General features: G+C 39.3%; 1 protein-coding gene across 4 annotated transcripts in view; it reads right to left on the bottom strand.

The window, feature by feature from the left end:
• Nucleotides 1–649: 649 nt before the first annotated feature.
• fars2 (phenylalanyl-tRNA synthetase 2, mitochondrial) overlaps nt 650–22,120 on the bottom strand; it is a 203,594-nt gene continuing 182,123 nt past the window's right edge. For 2 of the 4 annotated variants that reach the window (XM_031903831.1, XM_031903828.1), the window contains one exon: nt 650–893. In XM_031903831.1, coding sequence (XP_031759691.1) covers nt 755–893 — 139 coding nt within the window. In that variant the 3' untranslated portion in view covers nt 650–754. The remainder of the gene's footprint in view (nt 894–22,120) is intronic. The other 2 variants (XM_031903829.1, XM_031903830.1) reach the window with 1 other exon arrangement.

Below are 22,120 nucleotides of genomic sequence, written 5' to 3'. Positions count from 1 at the left end.
AATGTTTCATTTTACTGTTAAACCGTCTGACCCTAAATATATATTTTAACACCCAAATCCAAAATTTAATAAGGCTTTGTAGAAAAACCACACTCCATACACCATCTTGGTGTGATTCATATATATTTTCTTATTGGATCTGTTCATGCAGCAGACTTTAAGCTGCCCATCCTCATTTCCCTGCATTTTTGCACCCTAGGTAGGGCTGATTTTACCACTCCTTGTGCCATCTGATCAAGGTTTCCACTGAGGGGCAAGTGAATAATAATGTTCTATCACATGTAGCTGGCTGACCCAAAGTTGGAGCGACCTACAACACTAATCCAACTGTTTTCGGAATGGTTGCTATGGACAACGTCACTGGTAATATTTGTCTCCACTGTTGTTGTAAATATGACATGAACTTCTTACATTTAGGGCCGTTTTTTTTTCAAGTTAAAAAAACAAAAGCAAAGATCTGATTGGTTCATATGGGCAACATCAGCGTTGATATTTGCCTTCACTGTTAATAAATGTACATCTAGTCACATGGCAAACTGCATGAACCCAGAATCTAAGCAAAGTGACAAAAACAAAAAGTGTGCCTAAATGCATTACTTTCTACAAACTGGCCATAGTAGCCCTATATAAAGCCATTCATACATTGTGCTAAAGTTTCAGTTTTATTTACATTCATTTTCAGAACCATAACAGAAAATGTTTATTTTTTAACATACTATTTCTGCAAATAAAGTATTAACACGGCAATATGTAACTAAAACCTTCCTTCAACGCCCAACTCTTGTACTGCTGATTGTTCGATGTTCTTATGCAGCACGTTGATTTCCATCTGCGAAAGAGTCCGTTCCATATGTCGGTACACAATGCGATAGCAATGGCTTGTTTTCTGCGTCCTAAAAGAAATACGTTCGTAAGTATAACAACTGAACCACAAGGATAGGCAAATAAATGTTATACAGGACAAGGAAAGAAGAATTCACATGTGAATTTAAACACTAAAGGGCACATTTATGTGAGATTTAAATGTGAGATTAGAGCTTACCACAGAAAAATTCACCCACTTTCTATTCATTCTGGGCATTTATCAAATGGTGAACTCTTCAGACCCACTGATAAATATGCTTCTATGCTTTTTTACTTGGGCCAGAGACCCTTTTAGGAGAAAAATGCACCAGCCAGGAGAGGGAAATCTCTTTCTTACTTACCTTTTTCAGGGGTCCCTAACGCAGTTGAGTAAAATCTAAATACTTACCAAGGGGCTGATGTATTACAGCAATATGAATTTTTTAAGCATTAAAACTCAAATTCGAATTAGGGCTTCCAAAACTCAAATGTTTTAGTTTTATTATGCCCCCAAAAATTGAAAAACTCATTTACATTCGCTAGTGCAATCAGAACCCTGGAGCTACCAGCACTTCCTGACCAGGTGGTAGCTCCAGGGTTCCCTTTGTACCCAGCAATTTTGGCATCTTAAATCAATTGTGTCAGGAGAATCTGCCCCTTTACGACCATAATGACGCTGGGATACTGGGAAAACTGCATGGTGATTGCAGTCTAAATTGCACATTGCTCACAGCGTACATAAGCCCTATACAGTAGTTTCAAAATCACTTGTCATGTCCTGGCCAAGGGAGGAACCGATGTTTTGTGAAAACTACAGGTATGGAACCTGTTATTCAGAATGACAAGGACTTGTGGTTTTCCAGATAAGGAATCTTTCTGTAATATAACCTTCATACCTGCTAAACATTAAATAAACCCAACAGGGCTGTTTCCAACCAGTAAGGATTTATTATATCTTAATTGGGATCAAGTACAAGGTACTGTTTTATTATTACACGTATCTGTTATCCAGAAAGCTCTGAATTACGGGAAGGACATCTACCATAGAGTCCATTTTAAGCAAATGATTCACATGTTTAAAAATGATTTTCTTTTCTCTAATAAAACAGTACCCTGCACTTCATCCCAACTAAGATATAATCCGTCCTTACAGGAGGCAAAACAATCTTACTGGGTTTAATTAATGTTTAAATGATTTTTCAGTACACGTAAGAAATGGAGATCCAATTTATGGAAAGACCCCTTATCCAGAAAACCCCAGGTACTAAGCATTCGAGACAACAGGTCCTATACCTATACAGAGAAAAGGGACAACCTTTCTGTATATTTGGATCTTTCTGGATAACGAGTTTCTGGATAATCGATCATGTATATGTACTATAATGATGTTTTGTAATGTTAGTAATTTCCAAACAGAAGTAGGGACCAAACCTGCAATTTAGAGACCTAAACCTTGCAGAGGGGCCCAGGGAGTAGAGGACCCAAGGAGACCCTAATTAATGAGCAATTTCAATATAATCTTGGTAGAGTAGCCAATTTACCAATGTTTTGGGGCAATTAAATGCATTTGCCGTAGTTACGCTACTGTGTAAGCCAACTTACCAATGTTTTGGAGCATTTGCTGTAGTTACGCTACTGTGTGTAAGGTGAACTACCCCAGCTGCTTAATAAAAGGTTATCCATTATAAAGCACTTTACGCACTTTAACACTTTAAAACTAATGTATGAAATGGCTGTGCTATTAAAACAGATGCAGAGATCAACATATTTTCATAAGCTGATAACAAATGTTTTTGCCACAGAAGTATTTGCAGCTCATGAATAGGACCATTCTGCCATGTATTGAGCAGTGACAATTGCTTGCTGCATTAGTTTCCCATAAGCAGGTGCTAACTCACTCTGAGAGACAGAAAGGCATTAGGTGATGGCAGCCAGGGATTTAGAAAGCCACAGCACAGGATGGTGTATACGCATAAAGGTTTCTTCTATGCACCATACTGCTTGCCTACAGTTAGACAAATTGTGAGGAATCTATCAATCAAACAGCCACAAAGCTCAGCAAACCAGGAGGATTATTATACACACAAATGCAACCCACTGAAAGTTTTATTTTTTATATAGAGAAAATATTATACACACAATTGCCATCCCTAGAAATCATTATTATATTTTATATAGTGAATACAATTTATCCAGCACTTTAGAAATGAAAGGGGATAGCCAGAGAGACAAAGACATATTATGGGAAAGGAAAGTAATGAGATTCTTTAGACAAATGAAGCACCCCTCTGTCTAGGGACTGGGAAACAGATTTTCCTTGTTACAGGATTATCATTTTAAGATGCAAGAACCACTATTTAGCAGCTGGAAAAGCCACTTACTTAGTTTCTATATCAGTGAAGACAATATTCATAAATATATTTGAAACTTCATGAAATTTGGACAGAGGATGTTACCTGAAATTATTCCTATGCACGATGGCTTGGTGACTCTTTTGATGTTTACATCAACATACTAAATAGTTGTTCAAGGCAAGTATTGAATCTTTAAATCAAGAGCTCAGTGAAATCCATGCAGATGCATCTATGCACCAATGCCCTCAAACCTTGTGCCTCAGACACTTTCCTGTGCCGAGAGTTGGCCCTTTACTATGCACAGAAACACAATGGTAATGCCATGCACTGATTGTTAGAGAAGTCAACCAAACAAATCAAGTGCAGAGAATGTACCTTCCACATGTGGAACAAAAGGTGTGCAAGGCCATTTGGCAGTGTTTCTGAGAACAGCTTTCCAAATTTAAAACTTAACCTTTATTAAAAATATTTAAAATAAAGTGAAAGTTTCCTAAACCATAGAAAAAATTCAATCAGACAGGGATGTCCCACATGTGCCTCCCAAAAATATGTAGTAATGGATCAGGAACCAGTAGTCCCCTCCACTTCCACCCAAAATTGTTAGGAATTAACAAGATTTCCAATGCCTGTTGGCATGCTGCTGGAATCACCCCCAAGTTTTAAACAAAATGCAATACATTACTGTGAGTTCCAACATCCTGCCTAACAGAATCTAAAACTGAAGCTCCTCAGTGAAAATTTGGGGGTGATTCCAGCAGCACGCCAACTTGTAGCTATTGAAAGGCAAAGCGTTGTGACTTCTGTTAATTCCTAATAACGTAGTATTGGGTGTGATTGGAGGGCCTTCCACTGGTTGCTGTTCCATTTTTTATTTTTGGGGAGGGGTTTCTCACCCCAACCCTTCGCCCCCATTTCATTTGTGCGAATTCAGGCACACTACTATATCCCTGCCTGACTTTTTATGTCATTTGGAAAACTTTCCCTTTATTTTAAATATGTTTACTAAAGAATACGCTTTACGTTTGTAATGCTGTTCTCAGAACCTTTGTTGAATGGGGAGGTGTAACCATAGAGGTCACTTTATCTATATTATACTATTGTGAGAGAAGTGATGTGGATGTGCTTTAGCTGTTAAATATCTGCTAGCTGACCATTCTCCCTGGAGCTCTTTCTAACCTTTGAGATATTTCTAGAAAAAAAAGCATGCCAAGATTAAAAGCTGTATGTGCTTTCCCTCAGAGGCTAGCACTCTCCATTTACGGCTCACCTACAAACACCAATACATTTACATTCATTATACAGCCACATTAGGTTAAAGGCAATGCAAACCTGTTCCACTATGATTTGGTAATTTGTAATACTGTAATACTGACAAAGAGACCTGTCATAAAGCATATCTTTCTAGCCTGTAGCAATGCAGCTGTAAATCTCCAAGATATGGAGAGAAGTTAGCCTATATACTGCATGTCTTTAACAGCAACAAATCCCACACGTGGTAGGCAAGGTTTCCTTACTTCACTGAGAAGATTGATTTTTTACCTTGGAGAATGTCTGCTTCCCGAGGAACCTCCGCTTACTTACATTTTGAAAAATGAGAGGAATGACATTCAATACCCAAGATAAAAACTCTTATCAACGTTGTTTCAACATACAGGAAAATAAGTGCTGTGTCATATAACTGAATAACGTGAAATATTCAGCATGTTCTATAAATAATAACACAGTAGGTGAACACACATAAATGTGCCACAGTGAAACTAACAATAATAAAGGCATACTGAAAAATGGGTTTTGTAAAAAACATTTAAAAAAATGAATTGGTTTCGTTATAGGAATAAATGATTTATTACCATTTCTTCTGTGTAAGCATGGTTAGTATATAGGTATATGGGCCTTATAAAAATGTATTACATAAAACAGCTTGTATGTAAAATCCTGCTTTATTTAAGCAAAGCGTTTTAATAAAAATATACTTTTTTATTAGGTAATCCTAAATATAAAATTGCCATTTTGTTTACTAAGATGCAGTCCCCTGCACACAAACAAGCCAAAGCACACATACATGTAAGGTCACAGCCAATTAACAGACAAAATTTTGACCTATCTATACACTCACATACATAACCCATACAGTGGCTTGCAAAAGTATTCGGCCCCCTTGAACTTTTCCACATTTTGTCACATTACAGCCACAAACATGAATCAATTTTATTGGAATTCCACGTGAAAGACCAATACAAAGTGGTGTACACGTTAGAAGTGGAAGGAAAATCATTCATGATTCCAAACATTTTTAACAAATAAATAACTGCAAAGTGGGGTGTGCGTAATTATTCAGCCCCCTGAGTCAATACTTTGTAGAAGCACCTTTTGCTGCAATTACAGCTGCCAGTCTTTTAGGGTATGTCTCTACCAGCTTTGCACATCTAGAGACTGAAATCCTTGCCCATTCTTCTTTGCAAAACAGCTCCAGCTCAGTCAGATTAGATGGACAGCGTTTGTGAACAGCAGTTTTCAGATCTTGCCACAGATTCTCGATTGGATTTAGATCTGGACTTTGACTGGGCCATTCTAACACATGGATATGTTTTGTTTTAAACCATTCCATTGTTGCCCTGGCTTTATGTTTAGGGTCGTTGTCCTGCTGGAAGGTGAACCTCCGCCCCAGTCTCAAGTCTTTTGCAGACTCCAAGAGGTTTTCTTCCAAGATTGCCCTGTATTTGGCTCCATCCATCTTCCCATCAACTCTGACCAGCTTCCCTGTCCCTGCTGAAGAGAAGCACCCCCAGAGCATGATGCTGCCACCACCATATTTGACAGTGGGGATGGTGTGTTCAGAGTGATGTGCAGTGTTAGTTTTCCACCACACATAGCGTTTTGCATTTTGGCCAAAAAGTTCCACTTTGGTCTCATCTGACCAGAGCACCTTCTTCCACATGTTTGCTGTGTCCCCCACATGGCTTGTGGCAAACTGCAAATGGGACTTCTTATGCTTTTCTGTTAACAATGGCTTTCTTCTTGCCACTCTTCCATAAAGGCCAACTTTGTGCAGTGCACGACTAATAGTTGTCCTATGGACAGATTCCCCCACCTGAGCTGTAGATCTCTGCAGCTCGTCCAGAGTCACCATGGGCCTCTTGGCTGCATTTCTGATCAGTGCTCTCCTTGTTCGGCCTGTGAGTTTAGGTGGACAGCCTTGTCTTGGTAGGTTTACAGTTGTGCCATACTCCTTCCATTTCTGAATGATCGCTTGAACAGTGCTCCGTGGGATGTTCAAGGCTTTGGAAATCTTTTTGTAGCCTAAGCCTGCTTTAAATTTCTCAATAACTTTATCCCTGACCTGTCTGGTGTGTTCTTTGGACTTCATGGTGTTGTTGCTCCCAATATTCTCTAAGACAACCTCTGAGGCCGTCACAGAGCAGCTGTATTTGTACTGACATTAGATTACACACTGGTGCACTCTATTTAGTCATTAGCACTCATCAGGCAATGTCTATGGGCAACTGACTGCACTCAGACCAAAGGGGGCTGAATAATTACGCACACCCCACTTTGCAGTTATTTATTTGTAAGAAATGTTTGGAATCATGTATGATTTTTGTTCCACTTCTCACGTGTACACCACTTTGTATTGGTCTTTCACGTGGAATTCCAATAAAATTGATTGATGTTTGGTTTGTGGCTGTAATGTGACAAAATGTGGAAAAGTTCAAGGGGGCCGAATACTTTTGCAAGCCACTGTATATGCCAACATCAATACTAACTGTAGATTTTGGTATCACAATAGTCTTGGATAAAAGCTTGTTCAAAACTCATCCAGGCCCATCTTAAAGGCATTAACAGAATCCGCCATCACAACATCACTAGGAAGGGCATTCCACAACCTCACTGCCCTCACCGTGAAAAACCACCTACGTTGCTTCAAATGGAAGCTCCATTCCTCTAATCTATAGGGGTGACCTCTGGTGCGCTGGTCCTTTTTATGGGAAAAAAAGAACACCCCCTATCTGCCTATAATCCCCTCTAATGTACTTGTACAGATTTATCATGTTCCCTTGCAAGGGCTTTTATTGCAGAGAAAACAACCCCAACCTCGACAGTCTAACCTCATAGTTTAAATCTCCCATCCCCTTTACCAGTTTAGTTGCAGTCTCTGCACTCTCTCCAGCTCATTAATATCCTTCTTAAGGACTGGAGCCCAAGACTGCACTGCTTACTCAAGGTGAGGCCTTACCAGGGACCTATAAAGAGGTAAAATTAGTCAAAGCTTTTTTTATACAAGACAGCACTTTATTTGCTTTAGTAGCCACAGAATAACACTGCCTGGAACTAGACAACTTGTTATTTACAAAAATCCCCAGGTCCTTCTCAATTAAAGAAACCTACCCAACACACTACTATCTAGTGTGTGTAACTCACACTTATATATTATTTCTACCAGAATGCATAACTTTGCACTTGTCCACACTGTGCAAAGTTATGCATTTATTTAATTTTCCTTCCAATTTATGTAGCATATGGATATAACTGATATCATGTTCATCATTTAGAGCTGCAATGTTCAAGTTGTTGCATCCTTGTATTTAGATTCTTTACAGAGTGATCTGTAAAGAATATTTACCTTTTCATTTTCATCCAGGGTAAAAGACCTGTGCCGTTTTAAGAGGTATCTGTACTTTACTCTGCTATTCTTTCTTCCTGAGAATCTTCCCACAAGATTTAGGTTTTCATCCATATCACATGATAGTGACCCTGCTATGCTTCACAATAGGGGTGGTCTCCACAGATGGACATTGGCTGAGTATTAGCTTAGTCCTATAGATATAAATGCATACAGTATTTACAAGTCTGCTATGAGGCAGGGACAGGAGGGGATATTTCATACTAGTTTCATGTTAGTGTCATCTGACCACAAAGTCTTTTTGCTACATTCTAGCTTATTCCCTCATGCATTGTCTGGCATGGAGGTTTTGTTTTTATATGAATAGCTATCATGCATCATTTATTTAGCTACACAGCATTAAACTTGTTTTAATTTAATGTTTGGCTATTTCTCGGTTGGCTTAAATGTTATGAGGCATCTTTTACTTATTAACCCAAAAACCTCTCACATATGTATTCACATTTTTAGCTCATAGCCTTCACCATTCAATGCGTTTTTGATAACACTCAATGTATTACAAGACAGCTACTTTGTCTTAATTTTCAGGTCTTCCTCTAACTTTACCAACGGACCAATCAGCCTTCCAGAGCAGTACCATTATTGTGTAATTATGAAAGACATTTCAATGGCACAGACAGACAGAATCTTTTAATGGGTTGTAGCACCAGAATTTTTAAAACCCTTAGATGCATTTATATGGGACTTTTAATTCAGAACACTCGGGACTGGAGTAATACAGATAAGGGATCTTTCCGTAATATGGATTTCCATACCTTAAGTCTACTAAAAATTATTTAAGCATTAATTAAACCCAATTAAATTGTTTTGCCTCCAATAAGGATTAATTATATCTTACAAGTACAACATACTGTTTTATTATTACAGAGAAAAAGTAAATAGTTTTTAAAAAATTTTAATTATTTGCTTAAAATGGAGTCTATTAGAGATGACCTTCCCCTAATTACAAGCTTTCTGGATAATGGGTTTCCGGATCCAACAGATCCAATACAAACACACACACACAGTTGTGCTTACCACCAAATTCCAAACCACTATAACTCACCATTAAAATTCACTCTGCACTCACCCATTATCAATATATATAGGACATTAAGACATTGTGCACTAAGCTACTAAGCTGCAATTGCAATATATGGAATAGCAATCCCTGTGTAAGGGCATTTCTTTGAAGTATGAACTTCCCCTTTTTTTTACATATATATATATATACTGTACATACTTACATACATATAATTAATATAACTTCTTGGAGTAAGTTCAAGGATATGTATTGTCCAAAGGTGGTCACACAGCAGGAGACCTGCCTGGGCCACCAAACTGTCCATTCAGGGCAAATGATTGAATGAGGGGATATGACTGCAGCTCTGTTCACAACCTTACTTTCTCTTCTCACATTTACCAGCCACACAGGGGCCTTGGTTGAAGACTTTTTTTAGCTTGGTAGGACTAACAGCAGTCTGACTGAATTACAGGATGGTGTGTCAAAACTGCATCTGAAGTGACATTTTCCCAAAGTGCCAGGTAGAATGATCAAAATCAGAGAACCAGCTAAGGACCTTAATGAAGAAAGACAGCTGGAGGACCTCCAGGTCGAGGAGTAAGTTCCTAATTTTGCTTAGTGCTCTTATCAGAGGATTGTGCGGACTGCAGAGCCCTTCAGAGGATTGTGCGGACTGCTGAGCGCATCATCAGCAACTCTCTACCCAGTTTGAAGGATATTTACACCTCACCCTGCTTTCATAAAGCCATTAGCATCATGGTTGACCCCTACCATCCTTCCCACCACTTGTTTACTCCTCTTCCATCTGGAAAATGGCTCGGCAGCATCAGGAGCAAGTCTGCGAGATTGTGCAATAGTTTCTTTCCCAAAGCAGTCCGGCTCCTGAACACCATGCTGCCCTCCTCCACACTAGATTCTTTACTTCACACCTTTTCTGGACTACATAACACTATATAATATTGTATATAACACTTTTCTTTTATTTAATATAGTTATAAGTGTGTATGTTTACATTCATAATTATTTGAATATTATCACATTTTTTGCATAAACTTGCACATTGTACATTTATTGTATTGCATAATTGAAAGGAAGAAGAAAAAACACAATGTTTATAATGCTGCTTACCCCTCTTCAATAATTATAATATTGCACTATTTTTGTACTGTACTGCTTATTCATTTAGTCATTTTACCTTACCACTGCACTGATTTTGTGTTGCACAGTTCTGTGATTTTTTTTTTTTAATTGAATTTTCTATTATTATAGTAATTATAGTTATGTATTGCACCTTTTTTGATTCAGCAGGACGATATTTCGTCCCACTGTGTACTTGTAAGTATATTGTTGGGATGACAACAAAACTCTACGAGTTACGACAAAGTGTCAATAGTTATGGCACCATCTGCGTCAATGGCGAGTCAGTATATAGTGCAATTTCTATACGTTTATATAAATGAAATTTAAACAGTTATCTGGTTGCTAGGGTTCAAATTATCTTATGAAGATCAACTGAAAAGCTTCTTAGAATTGGGCATTATATAACATACTAAAAGTAAGCTTAAAGGTGAACCACCCCCTTAAGTGAGGAAAGGCATGGTAGAGAAATAGTTAATAAAAACCAGTGTGAACCATAATTTTGTAAAATGTGCCAGCATTTGCATGAGTACGTAGGGTATTGTTCAGAAAAGACTATTTTAAAATATGACAATAACTCTGGCAGTGAAAGAGTTAAACATAAAGTAGTGACCATGAGAAATGATCACAAAAAAATATAAGTAAGAAAAGTATTTTTAACATTTACCAGCTGAGTGGATAACTGGTTATCCAGAAACACTCTGCTTCCCCCTTGAATGAAACAGGGGAAGAGGCAGTTATTGTAAACAATTTGTAAATTAATATTGCAACAGTCCTAACATAGTATTGATTTCTCTCCCATCCGTGAAGCAGTAGAGATGATAGCAGAGTTGAAACCAACTTACAGCGGAAGCACATGACAAAAGCATATTAGAACAATCGTTAGGGCCTGACCTACAAATTGTATTATAACTCTTAGAGGTTCCTGACTGCGGTTTCTGTTTCACTGTTTATTTCCCGTTGACCACTTAAGCACTATGGGAGCTACAGCAGAGCTACATGGGATACAGTCTATTAGAAACCATTTCAGAGAATCTAAAGGAATGAGGAAATGGTAAAATGCACCTCTTAGACTGCTAAATATCCTTTGCTTTTCACATGATCAATAACTGATAAGCAATTAGTGCTGGGTGGAATTTCCTAAACATGGGAAATTAGTCAGCAAAAAGAAATGCTTTAGGCTTCACCGTCATCACAGGCCTTCTAGCATGAGTTGTGCCATGTACAGCTGGTAAAACCGACAATGGACAAACCTGCTCTCTGTCCTTTATAGCTTGGATTCTGCAGTGATATATAATAACACTCTGGGCACAGATGGTTTATTATGAGAGAAAGCCAAACCTAATATTGATAGCAGGGTGTTGGCAGACATAAAAAAGAAAATCAATAATAAAAGGAATTTAAACTACACATTCTACATTTTGCATAATAAACACATTTACGATATATATATATGGATTATACAAGTTATGTGTAAATAAAAGTGCTACTGAGAGCAGTATCTGTCTGTTCTTTGCCATCCTCGGCACTGATGTTTTGTAAGTGTACCAGTTTCACCCCCTTAATAATTACATTACACAAAGTCAGTGGGAGGGGTTGATCATCTTTGAATTAATTTTTAAGCTGGCCATACACGCACCGATAATATTGTACGAAACATCGTTTCGTATGATATTCGGTGCGTGTATGGCAAGTCAGCAAGTCGACCAATATCGCAGGAGGCTTCTGATATCGGTCAACTCGCCGATCGGCCAGGTTAAAAGATTTTGATCGGGTGCCATAGAAGGCGCCTGAGCAAAATCTGCCGTCAGGGTTGAATCGGCAGAAGGAGGTAGAAATCCTATTGTTTCTACTTCCTTATCTGCCGTTTCAGCCCTGAAAGTGGTGGATTTAACGGTGGTGGTGGATTTAACCCTTTAAGTGCCAAGGGACGTAGATTCTACGTCCCAGGTACCAAGGGACCAAAGTGCCATGGGACGTAGAATCTACGTCCAATGGCACTGTCGGGTTTACAAGCGCTGCGCTCGCTTTTAAAGCAGCGCAGCGCTTGTAAACCCCTCAGATCCCCCTAGGCAACGAGCAAACATAGACATACTCACCGATCCGGGTCCCCGAGCCGCACCGATCGCGTCGCCAGCCAATGACAGCAGTGGACACGCGTTGATGACGTGTCCACTGCTGTCCCTTTAAATAGCGCCGCCTACTGTCGGCTCCCTCACTCCTGCTGCGCACTTCGGACGAGATGGAGCTCCCCTGCTGCCTTCCTGCTGGATTGATCGCCCCTGATCGCCCCTGATCGTCTGCCTGCCTTGGGTAAGCTGAACTACAACTCTCTACCACTGTTTATTTTGCTTATTTCTATCTCAACTGTCTAAAAAATTTTTTTTTTTTTTTTTTTTTGCATTTTTTCTTCTATTTTTGTCATTATTACACTTTTGTACACATACACACTGATTTACAACTTTCCCAAGCACACACAGACACTTACACACACACTTACACTTTTTTTTTTTTTTTTTTTTTTTTTTTTCTTTCTTTCTTTTCTTTTCTTTCTGTCTTTGCTTTCTTTGGCAGTCTTTTTTTTTACTAAAACTTTATTTCTGATCTTGCTCTATAATTATCTGATTTATTTGGTTGCATTTTAGTGTTTTTTTGGCATTTTCATAATTGATTTCTGTTTTTGAATTATTCTATTGCACTGTAACTTTTTGTATTGCTATTGGGTGCTGAATTTGCAGTGACGTTGGTGGATCCAGGGCTCTGACCACCGATTTCATTGCAATTATTGTTCTTCTGTTGGTTTAGGTGGTTTTATTGGATTTTACGGTGTTTTATCTTTGCATTGTTCTTTATTGTGTGTTTAGTGCCCCCAAAAAGGTTGCTTTTGCAGTGACATTGGTGGATCCAGGGCTCTTACCGATTTCATTGCAACTATTGTTCTTTGATTGCTTTTAGTGGTTTTATTCCATTTGATTTCAGTTGTTCTAGAAAGGTCCAGAGGTGCTAAGATTGTTCTGGTAGTTTCTATTGCCAAGGGTTAGGCTGATGCCACACGAGGCGTAGGGCTGATTTTTTCAGCAAGTGGAAAAACGCTTGCCGAAAATTCAGCCCTACGCCTGCTACTTGTTCCTGCACCCGAATGAATGGGATACGCTCGGGTGCAGGCACGTGTAGCCGATATACGCATGAAAACGCGAGACTTTGCATTCTCACGCGTTTTCATGCGTATATCGGCTACATGTGCCTGCACCCGAGCGTATCCCATTCATTCGGGTGCAGGCAAAAAAAAAGGGGTGCATAGAGTGCAGCCCCAATATTATGCATTTTCAGGTTTGGCGGCCATGTACTTATGTGCAACCAGACATAGGTATCGTTTTATTCAGGGGAACTTGCAGATTGATGGTTAGTAAGTTTTTGGTAGTTGCCATGGAGATTTTGGGGAGAAATCTAGGTTTTTTATCTGGTTTTTCCTTGATTTCTGACCAAAATCTAGGTTTGTATCTGGTTTTTCCTTGATTTCTGACCAAAGCGCTGACTTCTGCAAGGGACTGCGGCCACAATTTTCCATGTAGAAAGAGAAGAGTGGCGTCTCTGAATAGCTGAAGGTGTGCACTTTTCGTAAATATATAGATTGTGGGGGTTATCTCACAGGTAGGGGGGGTTAACAGTGAAAAACTGCAGGTAGTGCACATAGAGCGCAGCCCCCAAAATTTCAACTGAAATTGCCCTTATGCATTGCCCCTGTTTGGGGGCATTTGGTGGCCACGTCTTTATGTGCACCCATACATATGGGGTATCGTTTTATTCAGGGGAACTTGCAGATTGATGGTTAGTAAGTTTTTGGTAGTTGCCATGGAGATTTTGGGGAGAAATCTAGGTTTGTATCTGGTTTTTCCTTGATTTCTGACCAAAGCGCTAACTTCTGCAAGGGACTGCGGCCACAATTTTCCATGTAGAAAGAGGAGAGTGGCGTCTCTGAATAGCTGAAGGTGTGCACTTTTCAGAAATATATAGTTTGCGGGGTTTATTTCACAGGTATGGGGGTGTTTAGACTAAATAACTGCAGATAGAGCACAGCCCCCCCTTATGCATTGCCCCTGTTTGGGGGCATTTGGTGGCCACGTCTTTATGTGCACCCATACATATGGGGTATCGTTTTATTCAGGGGAACTTGCAAATTGAGGTTTAGTAAGTTTTTGGTAGTTGCCATGGAGATTTTGGGGAGAAATCTAGGTTTTTTATCTGGTTTTTCCTTGATTTCTGACCAAAATCTAGGTTTGTATCTGGTTTTTCCTTGATTTCTGACCAAAGCGCTGACTTCTGCAAGGGACTACGGCCACAATTTTCCATGTAGAAAGAGAAGAGTGGCGTCTCTGAATAGCTGAAGGTGTGCACTTTTCGTAAATATATAGATTGTGGGGGTTATCTCACAGGTAGGGGGGGTTAACAGTGAAAAACTGCAGGTAGTGCACATAGAGCGCAGCCCCCAAAATTTCAACTGAAATTGCCCTTATGCATTGCCCCTGTTTGGGGGCATTTGGTGGCCACGTCTTTATGTGCACCCATACATATGGGGTATCGTTTTATTCAGGGGAACTTGCAGATTGATGGTTAGTAAGTTTTTGGTAGTTGCCATGGAGATTTTGGGGAGAAATCTAGGTTTGTATCTGGTTTTTCCTTGATTTCTGACCAAAGCGCTAACTTCTGCAAGGGACTGCGGCCACAATTTTCCATGTAGAAAGAGGAGAGTGGCGTCTCTGAATAGCTGAAGGTGTGCACTTTTCAGAAATATATAGTTTGCGGGGGTTATTTCACAGGTATGGGGGTGTTTAGACTAAATAACTGCAGATAGAGCACAGCCCCCCCCTTATGCATTGCCCCTGTTTGGGGGCATTTGGTGGCCACGTCTTTATGTGCACCCATACATATGGGGTATCGTTTTATTCAGGGGAACTTGCAAATTGAGGTTTAGTAAGTTTTTGGTAGTTGCCATGGAGATTTTGGGGAGAAATCTAGGTTTTTATCTGGTTTTTCCTTGATTTCTGACCAAAATCTAGTGTTGTATCTGGTTTTTCCTTGATTTCTGACCAAAGCGCTGACTTCTGCAAGGGACTGCGGCCACAATTTTCCATGTAGAAAGAGAAGAGTGGTGTCTCTGAATAGCTGAAGGTGTGCACTTTTCGTAAATATATAGATTGTGGGGGTATCTCACAGGTAGGGGGGGTTATCACTGAAAAACTGCAGGTAGTGCACATAGAGCGCAGCCCCCAAAATTTCAACTGAAATTCCCCTTATGCATTGCCCCTGTTTTGGGGCATTTGGTGGCCACGTCTTTATGTGCACCCATACATATGGGGTATCGTTTTATTCAGGGGAACTTGCAGATTGATGGTTAGTAAGTTTTTGGTAGTTGCCATGGAGATTTTGGGGAGAAATCTAGGTTTGTATCTGGTTTTTCCTTGATTTCTGACCAAAGCGCTAACTTCTGCAAGGGACTGCGGCCACAATTTTCCATGTAGAAAGAGGAGAGTGGCGTCTCTGAATAGCTGAAGGTGTGCACTTTTCAGAAATATATAGTTTGCGGGGGTTATTTCACAGGTATGGGGGTGTTTAGACTAAATAACTGCAGATAGAGCACAGCCCCCCCTTATGCATTGCCCCTGTTTGGGGGCATTTGGTGGCCACGTCTTTATGTGCACCCATACATATGGGGTATCGTTTTATTCAGGGGAACTTGCAAATTGAGGTTTAGTAAGTTTTTGGTAGTTGCCATGGAGATTTTGGGGAGAAATCTAGGTTTTTATCTGGTTTTTCCTTGATTTCTGACCAAAATCTAGTGTTGTATCTGGTTTTTCCTTGATTTCTGACCAAAGCGCTGACTTCTGCAAGGGACTGCGGCCACAATTTTCCATGTAGAAAGAGAAGAGTGGTGTCTCTGAATAGCTGAAGGTGTGCACTTTTCGTAAATATATAGATTGTGGGGGTATCTCACAGGTAGGGGGGGTTATCACTGAAAAACTGCAGGTAGTGCACATAGAGCGCAGCCCCCAAAATTTCAACTGAAATTCCCCTTATGCATTGCCCCTGTTTTGGGGCATTTGGTGGCCACGTCTTTATGTGCACCCATACATATGGGGTATCGTTTTATTCAGGGGAACTTGCAGATTGATGGTTAGTAAGTTTTTGGTAGTTGCCATGGAGATTTTGGGGAGAAATCTAGGTTTGTATCTGGTTTTTCCTTGATTTCTGACCAAAGCGCTAACTTCTGCAAGGGACTGCGGCCACAATTTTCCATGTAGAAAGAGGAGAGTGGCGTCTCTGAATAGCTGAAGGTGTGCACTTTTCAGAAATATATAGTTTGCGGGGGTTATTTCACAGGTAGGGGGGGTTAACACTGAAAAACTGCAGGTAGTGCACATAGAGCGCAGCCCCCAAAATTTCAACTGAAATTGCCCTTATGCATTGCCCCTGTTTTGGGGCATTTGGTGGCCACGTCTTTATGTGCACCCATACATATGGGGTATCGTTTTATTCAGGGGAACTTGCAGATTGATGGTTAGTAAGTTTTTGGTAGTTGCCATGGAGATTTTGGGGAGAAATCTAGGTTTGTATCTAGTTTTTCCTTGATTTCTGACCAAAGCGCTGACTTCTGCAAGGGACTGCGGCCACAATTTTCCATGTAGAAAGAGAAGAGTGGTGTCTCTGAATAGCTGAAGGTTTGCACTTTTCGTAAATATATAGATTGTGGGGGTTATCTCACAGGTAGGGGGGGTTAACACTGAAAAACTGCAGGTAGTGCACATAGAGCGCAGCCCCCAAAATTTCAACTGAAATTGCCCTTATGCATTGCCCCTGTTTTGGGGCATTTGGTGGCCACGTCTTTATGTGCACCCATACATATGGGGTATCGTTTTATTCAGGGGAACTTGCAGATTGATGGTTAGTAAGTTTTTGGTAGTTGCCATGGAGATTTTGGGGAGAAATCTAGGTTTTTTATCTGGTTTTTCCTTGATTTCTGACCAAAATCTAGTGTTGTATCTGGTTTTTCCTTGATTTCTGACCAAAGCGCTGACTTCTGCAAGGGACTGCGGCCACAATTTTCCATGTAGAAAGAGAAGAGTGGTGTCTCTGAATAGCTGAAGGTGTGCACTTTTCGTAAATATATAGATTGTGGGGGTATCTCACAGGTAGGGGGGGTTATCACTGAAAAACTGCAGGTAGTGCACATAGAGCGCAGCCCCCAAAATTTCAACTGAAATTCCCCTTATGCATTGCCCCTGTTTTGGGGCATTTGGTGGCCACGTCTTTATGTGCACCCATACATATGGGGTATCGTTTTATTCAGGGGAACTTGCAGATTGATGGTTAGTAAGTTTTTGGTAGTTGCCATGGAGATTTTGGGGAGAAATCTAGGTTTGTATCTGGTTTTTCCTTGATTTCTGACCAAAGCGCTAACTTCTGCAAGGGACTGCGGCCACAATTTTCCATGTAGAAAGAGGAGAGTGGCGTCTCTGAATAGCTGAAGGTGTGCACTTTTCAGAAATATATAGTTTGCGGGGGTTATTTCATAGGTAGGGGGGGTTAACACTGAAAAACTGCAGGTAGTGCACATAGAGCGCAGCCCCCAAAATTTCAACTGAAATTGCCCTTATGCATTGCCCCTGTTTTGGGGCATTTGGTGGCCACGTCTTTATGTGCACCCATACATATGGGGTATCGTTTTATTCAGGGGAACTTGCAGATTGATGGTTAGTAAGTTTTTGGTAGTTGCCATGGAGATTTTGGGGAGAAATCTAGGTTTGTATCTAGTTTTTCCTTGATTTCTGACCAAAGCGCTGACTTCTGCAAGGGACTGCGGCCACAATTTTCCATGTAGAAAGAGAAGAGTGGTGTCTCTGAATAGCTGAAGGTTTGCACTTTTCGTAAATATATAGATTGTGGGGGTTATCTCACAGGTAGGGGGGGTTAACACTGAAAAACTGCAGGTAGTGCACATAGAGCGCAGCCCCCAAAATTTCAACTGAAATTGCCCTTATGCATTGCCCCTGTTTTGGGGCATTTGGTGGCCACGTCTTTATGTGCACCCATACATATGGGGTATCGTTTTATTCAGGGGAACTTGCAGATTGATGGTTAGTAAGTTTTTGGTAGTTGCCATGGAGATTTTGGGGAGAAATCTAGGTTTTTTATCTGGTTTTTCCTTGATTTCTGACCAAAGCGCTGACTTCTGCAAGGGACTGCGGCCACAATTTTCCATGTAGAAAGAGAAGAGTGGTGTCTCTGAATAGCTGAAGGTGTGCACTTTTCAGAAATATATAGTTTGTGGGGGTTATTTCACAGGTAGGGGGGGTTAACACTGAAAAACTGCAGGAAGTGCACATAGAGCGCAGCCCCCACATTTTTAGCTGTAATTGCCCTTGTGCATTGCCCCTGCTTTGGAGTGTTTGGTGCCCATGTCTTTATGTGCACCCATACATATGGGGCATCATTTTATTCAGGAGAAGTTTGTCTTTCAAATATGCCTTTGTTAGAAAATTTTTATGAGATTTTTTTTTGTCAAATCCACATTTGATCATGCGTCCAAGTTTACGTTTTAGAAAAAAAAAAAAAATGTCATAAAAAGTTCCAAATTTCACAATGCACTGACAAAAGGTATTTGGCTTTTGAGTGAAAACTACATTGCACCTAGAAACCTGAAGGTCTGTAGTTTCTAAAGATACCAAACATGAGGGGATATTTTAGATTTACATATAAGTTATGCTGCATTAACTGTTACAAGCGCTTTTCTGCTTTGTTCTGGTGTGATATTGTACTAAGTATTGCCTTAGTTTGGGGGTTACTTCTGGACAGGAACTGTGGGGTACCACCACATATTTGGTATCGTTGGAATTGGGAGTATCAGGGCTTTTACAAACAATAAAAAAAAGTGAGTAAAATTAACTTTTCTATGGAAAAAAACCTCAAAATATACAGAAATTTTTCATAATTTTATTTTTTTTTTACATATTTCACCCAAAATACACATCATATCTCCAGAAAAGTTATAAAATTTGGTATGTATGTCGAAGCCCAATTAGTGACGAAAAAAACGATATATAATTTCCCTAGTTTCGTGGAGGTTTTCCTACCAAAAAACATTGTTAAAGTGAATGAGTACAAAATGCTTAAAAAACGTCTGGCACTGGGGGGAACCGAAATGACGAATTCGGCTGGCACTTAAAGGGTTAACGATCTTTCGTGCGACAAGATCGCAAATCACAACGTATGTGGCCACCTTTAGTATGATGTAGAAAGTAATATTGAGACAATTTGCTATTGGTCTTCATTTTTTATTATTTGTAGTTTTTTAATTATTTCATTTTCAGTTCAGCAGCTCTCCAGTTTGGAGTTTCAACAGCTATTTGGTTTCTAGGGTCCAAGTTACCTTAGCAACCAGGGAGTGGTTTGGATGAGAGACTGGTATATGAATAGGAGAGGGCCTGAATAGTAAATAAAGTTACAAAATGTAAGAATAACAATAACAATAGTTTTTTGGCTGCTGACCCCTGTTTAAAAACTGCAAAGAGTTGGAGGCAGAAGGCAAATAATTAAAAAAAACTACAGGTATAGGATCCCTTATCCGGAAACCCATTATCCAGAAAGCTCCGAATTACGGAAAGCCCGTCTCCCATAGACTCAATTTTAATCAAATAATTCAGAATTTTAAAACTGATTTCCTTTTTCTCTGTAGTAATAAAACAGTACCTTATAATTGATCCCAAGCAAGACAATCCTCTTGGGTTTAATTAATGGTTTATTGATTTTTTAGTAGACTTAAGGTATGGAGATCCAAATTATGGAAAGACCCCTTATCTGGAATACCATTGGTCCCAAGCATTCTGGATAACGGGTCCTATATCTGTATAACAAATAAATAATGAAGACCAATTGAAAAGTTGCTTAGAATTGGCAAATCTATAATATACTAAAAGTTAATTTTTAAGAAAACTTTAGCCCAACATCTTTTCATCATCATTTCAACATCATTTTTGAATATTGTTTCAATTACAAATACGTTTATTGTTATTTCTTAAGCTAAACAGGACAAACAGGGAAAATAAAGGTACTCCATGTTTGAGCTAGCTAATAATATTACCTGTGCACAGATAACCCCCCTGCATAACGGACTCCTGCTAACAATACATTCAGAACAAAGGGAGAAAGGAGGGTTGTATACTGGTAATTTAATTATCCATCTCACAAGGAACAAATATGAATATGAATTGCTCTTTGTCCTGTTTATCTCAAGAAGCAAGAGACACTAAAGATTTCAGCACACGTACCTTTAAAAAATAGTATGTGGCTAAACTGGCACTCAAAGAGATATGTTTTAACCAATCTGCCTTTTGTTACGATAAATATTGTCCTATATATTGTTTTTCCTGACTATCTATAAACCTTGTAAATCCACCTGCACTAAAAAGGTTATTTATATACTGTGTACATTGCTGACCAGTATCCATAGCACTTCATTTTGTATGATTTTATCAATCAGGTTTAGCTTATAACTGGTTATCATGATTAAAAAGCAAAAACAAATGACCCCTGATCCATAGACATTATAATCATATTTTAGCTACCTAAAGGAAAGGGAAACTAAAGCATCTTGGCCAAGGTTACATTTCCACCCAAAGCATACACTGCTAAGAAATATCACATGGATCTCACAGGAGAAAACAGAAGCATATCAGCCACTGAGCTTAAAGTCTCCTGAAATGCTCCACTAATAAATAATGCAACGGCAGCTAAAAGGCAGGATATGCACATTGGTTCCATTTGTGATTAGTGACATTGAAGGCTGCATTGTTTATGAGAGTGTGTAATATATTAACTAAAATAAGGTTTACTTAATATTTCTATCAGTGTGCGGACTACAGGTGAATCCTACAAATGCATGTTAGAATTAAATAAGGGGATTTTCATACCATTATTTCCATTCTTTAACATATTTTTTTTATCATTTTAGCTTGAGCAAATCAGTACTAAATCAGTAAAAATAAACTGGTGCCTCATTTCGCTGTAGAAAAAAGTTGCACACAAATGAAAAATCAAATTGTTCCATTCATTTTTAGTGAGGGTAAGAATCTTTTTTAATACATGGGGGTGGGGTGGGGGGGGGGTGTATAAAACATATTTGCCTTCAGGGACAGTTCCCATTGAGTTGTATAAAAACTTTTGCTGTTTTTTTTAAATACTATTGAGTACATGGGGCTTGCTTGTTTTACTGTGTTTTATGTCAAATTGCAGAAGAAACCAATATCAGAGATTCACAAATCTGCCCCTGTGGCATGCTGTGTAATACACAATTGCAGAAATCAGCCTAAAAAATCATTTAGCATGCTCAACCAGAAAATTTACAATCACAAAAACCACTACTGGAATATGAGGTGCAAAAAATAAAAATTGTCGGTGAACTTTGTATATAGTATTGTGAAAAAAGCTTTAGCTCTTAGTTGTTGCTCTGTGATGCAACCAAATACAATTGTAGAAATCCAAAAAATAGGAAAAAAGCTTCTGCAAGTTTGCTGCAAAATATTTACTATGGGTGTATTATCACTACCCACAATAAATGTTTTGCAGCAAACCTGCAGAAGTTTTTTCCTATTTTTTGGATTTCTAAAATTGGAATATTAGGTTGTTTTCAAGTTTTTATGACTGCTCCTGTCTTGATTAGTAGCAGTTCCAGTCCTACATACAAGTCCTGTTTTGAAGTGAGGTTGTTGAAAACACTGCTCAAGTCCCTTGAATGCCAGTGCTGACTTTACTTTCAATTGGCTAGCTGTAAAAACCAAGAGAAACTACTTACTCTATGTGAAAATAAAACAGTACCTTGTACTTGATCCCAACGAAGATATCATTAATCCTTATTGGAGGCAAAACAATCCTATTGGGTCTGAAGAGGACCTGTCACCCTAACAAATAATTCCAATTCCTCCTCTATCATGTTATTTGAGCAATATAAACTTTACTTTACACTATAGAAATTTTTTAAATCTGGGAATTCACAATCACAGCAAGTAGGGAGGCACTATTTTGTGGTCATTGAGGCAAGCTCTGCATCAC

Source organism: Xenopus tropicalis, chromosome 6 (genome assembly GCF_000004195.4).
Source record: "Xenopus tropicalis strain Nigerian chromosome 6, UCB_Xtro_10.0, whole genome shotgun sequence".
Classification (NCBI taxonomy): Eukaryota; Metazoa; Chordata; class Amphibia; order Anura; family Pipidae; genus Xenopus; species Xenopus tropicalis.
This window is presented reverse-complemented; position numbering and strand designations above follow the sequence as displayed.